The 2,727-nt window shown below is 45.5% G+C and overlaps 1 protein-coding gene across 1 annotated transcript; it reads right to left on the bottom strand.

Moving 5' to 3' along the window:
- Nucleotides 1-251: 251 nt before the first annotated feature.
- Nucleotides 252-2,155, bottom strand: CHRM3 (cholinergic receptor, muscarinic 3). The gene has a single exon (XM_010161597.1). The coding sequence runs from the start codon at nucleotides 2,120-2,122 to the stop codon at nucleotides 320-322; it is 1,803 nt and encodes a 600-aa protein (XP_010159899.1). The 5' UTR covers nucleotides 2,123-2,155; the 3' UTR covers nucleotides 252-319.
- Between the last annotated feature and the right edge of the window lie 572 nt (nucleotides 2,156-2,727).

The raw sequence follows: 2,727 nt of genomic DNA, 5'->3' as shown, positions 1-2,727 counted from the left end.
TATTAAGTCTTTCATTCCTTAGTAAAAACGTTGAAGTTTGTTAGTTTTTGCTGAATGCAGACTTGATTTTTTATATTAAACTGGATTTATTAAAAGGATACATAAGCCTGGCAGCTGCTTTCATGTCTTGATGTTTAAATATTTGAATCAGCACCCTGGAACCAACCTCCCACCCAAACCCATCCCATCCCGCCCATACCTTTCTATCCTGTCCTGTCCCAACCCGTCTCATCCCATCCTGTCCCATCTCGTCCAGACCCGAGCTATCCCATCCCTCCCTTTGCTGTTTTTTTTTTCTAAATTGTTTAAAAAAACTATTTTATGAAGCCTCCCTAGGGATCCGCTTATGAAAAATGACAGACTGCCGTTGCTGATACTGCTGTTTGCGTCGTTTCCGTTTGTCACACTGGCACAGCAGTAGCATCTTGAAAGTGTTTCTGAATGTTTTGTTACACAGTGCATAGCACACGGGGTTCACTGTGCTATTGATGTAGCAAAGCCAGTACCCCAGGTTCCAGAAAGTTTTGGGGATACAGCTGCAAAAAGTGTTCACCAGAACCATGATGTTATATGGGGTCCAGGTAATGATGAAGGCAAACAAAATGGCACTGAGTGTCTGTGCCGCTTTCTTTTCTTTGATAAGTGACATTCTTTTTCGCTTTGTGATCTGACTTCTGGTCTTCAAGGCAAACTTTTTTGCCAGGGTGGCTTCCTTGAAGGACAAGGGCAGGGCTGCAGATGTCTTGGTCACTGACGAGATGCCATCAGAAGCTGTGGTTGTCTCTGCTGACCCTGGCTGAATTGGAAGCTTAGAAAAGCTCTTTTGGAAATTTCCACCATCCTGAATGCTTTTGGGAGGGTGCAATTTTTTAGGTTTCTTTTCCTTTGATTCTGTGTCGGATTTCTGCAGTTCATCTCCTGACTCGTGCAAATCTTCTGAGGAGGGTAGTTTCGTGGAATTGAGGATGGCGCTGTGACCAGGAAGCTTCAGCACAATGGAATAGATGGCTCTGGTCTCTGCAGCGATGTCTTCTTCATCAGAGGAGGCTGAGTTCTCAAGGGAGGCAGCAGCGTCATTGTTGTTCCAGCTGTCGCTGCTGCTGTGCTCTTGGTCCCCCTGGTCTGTGTTGGGTTCCCAGCTCTTCATCGTGAGCCAGAAGTGGCAGCGCCTGTACTTTCTTCGGGTGGAGCGTTTCATGCTCTGCCGTTGTAGCTCGTAACTGCTGCAGCTCCGGGAGCTGCCTGTCTGGTGTACGAAGCGTGCTGCCTCTGCTTCACTGCCCGAAGCCTGTAGCCCTGCTAACTCTTTGGTGCGTTTCTCGGTCTCCTTGTAGATCCTCCAGTACAAAATACTCATAATGGTGACTGGCAAGTAAAAGGCAGCTATGGCAGTGCCAAAAGTGATGATAGGTTCACTTAGAAACTGGATGAAACATTCATCAGGAGGCACAGTCCTCTCCCCAACAAAATACTGCCAGAACAAGATGGCAGGGGCCCAAAGAACAAAAGAGATGATCCACGCTAAACCAATCATCACCCCAGCCCTTTTGGTTGTTCGTTTGGCTCTGTACGTAAGCGGCCTAGTGATGGAAAAATACCTGTCAAAACTTATCACAAGGAGGTTCATGACAGAAGCATTACTGGCGACATAGTCAATGGAGAGCCAAAGATCACAGGCCAAGTTTCCCAATGCCCAGTGGTCCATGATGATGTATGTGGTGTAAAGGTTCATGGAAATAACACCGATGATCAGATCTGCACAAGCAAGACTCAACAAAAAGTAGTTGTTGACTGTTTTCAGTTGTTTGTTAACCTTGAATGCAACTATCACCAGGATGTTTCCTATGATGGTCACCAGTGCAAGGATCCCAGTGAGGAAAGCAATTAAAACTACTTGCCAGACAGTGTGTCCACCCAGAGGGTCTTTGCTTGTGGCATTTAGGGACATGTTTGTTGATTCCACAGTGGAGAAGGGAAAACTCTCCGTGGTCTGCGGGGAATCATAGCTGCCAATGAGTGATGCTGCTTCATCAAGGAGTCCTGGTCCATGTGAATTTCTTGACCAGAAGGAGCTCACATTTGAAAACAGGGGCGAGGCTGAACTGTTATTTTGCATGATCATTGTGGCTCTCTGACATAGTCTGCAGCAGGGAAAAAACAAACAAAATCAAGTGAACAGGTGAAGGTAGTAAATAGATAATCGTCCGCTTATTCATACTTAAAATCCTTCAGCACCTTCAAAGGTTTTTAAAAGCCAAGCTGACACATTCCAGGTCAGATTCGTATGTTGTTGTACTCACTTAACAGCTGTGATTAACCTGAGCTCTGTGTAGGAATCACATACTGTTTCCTTAAAAACAGTCAGTCACAGAAGAACCAAAAAACCCCAGAGAATTTGAACCTGCAGTCATATTAAAATGCCCCCTAACCCTAACTCTTAATTAAAACACTCCCTGACAGACCTACCCTGAACTCTACATGTCAACAGCCCATTATTCTGGAACCTTCAAAAACTAAATGCCAGACACATGCAGCCACAAGTCCTCTAAGTTCCAATCAATACTGGTCCTCAGTGCTATCCTGGCGCTAGCAGAACACAGCCCCAGCCTTTGCTGCCTCCAGCTACATCTGGTGACAAACAAAAATATTGTTCTGCCTTTCCTTAAACTATAGAGATACAAGCCAGCAACATTTCACTGTGTCAAGCTACTCTAACCCATGAGGCTG

This window comes from Eurypyga helias, unplaced genomic scaffold (genome assembly GCF_000690775.1).
Source record: "Eurypyga helias isolate BGI_N326 unplaced genomic scaffold, ASM69077v1 scaffold14871, whole genome shotgun sequence".
In the NCBI taxonomy this organism is placed as follows: Eukaryota; Metazoa; Chordata; class Aves; order Eurypygiformes; family Eurypygidae; genus Eurypyga; species Eurypyga helias.
The sequence above is the reverse complement of the archived record's forward strand: the minus strand, read 5'-3'. Positions and strand labels throughout refer to the sequence as shown.

What these genes read in the sequence shown, in the direction of transcription:
- CHRM3 (XM_010161597.1), bottom strand. Translation starts at nt 2,122, where the DNA reads ATGATCATGCAAAATAACAGTTCAGCCTCGCCCCTGTTTTCAAATGTG.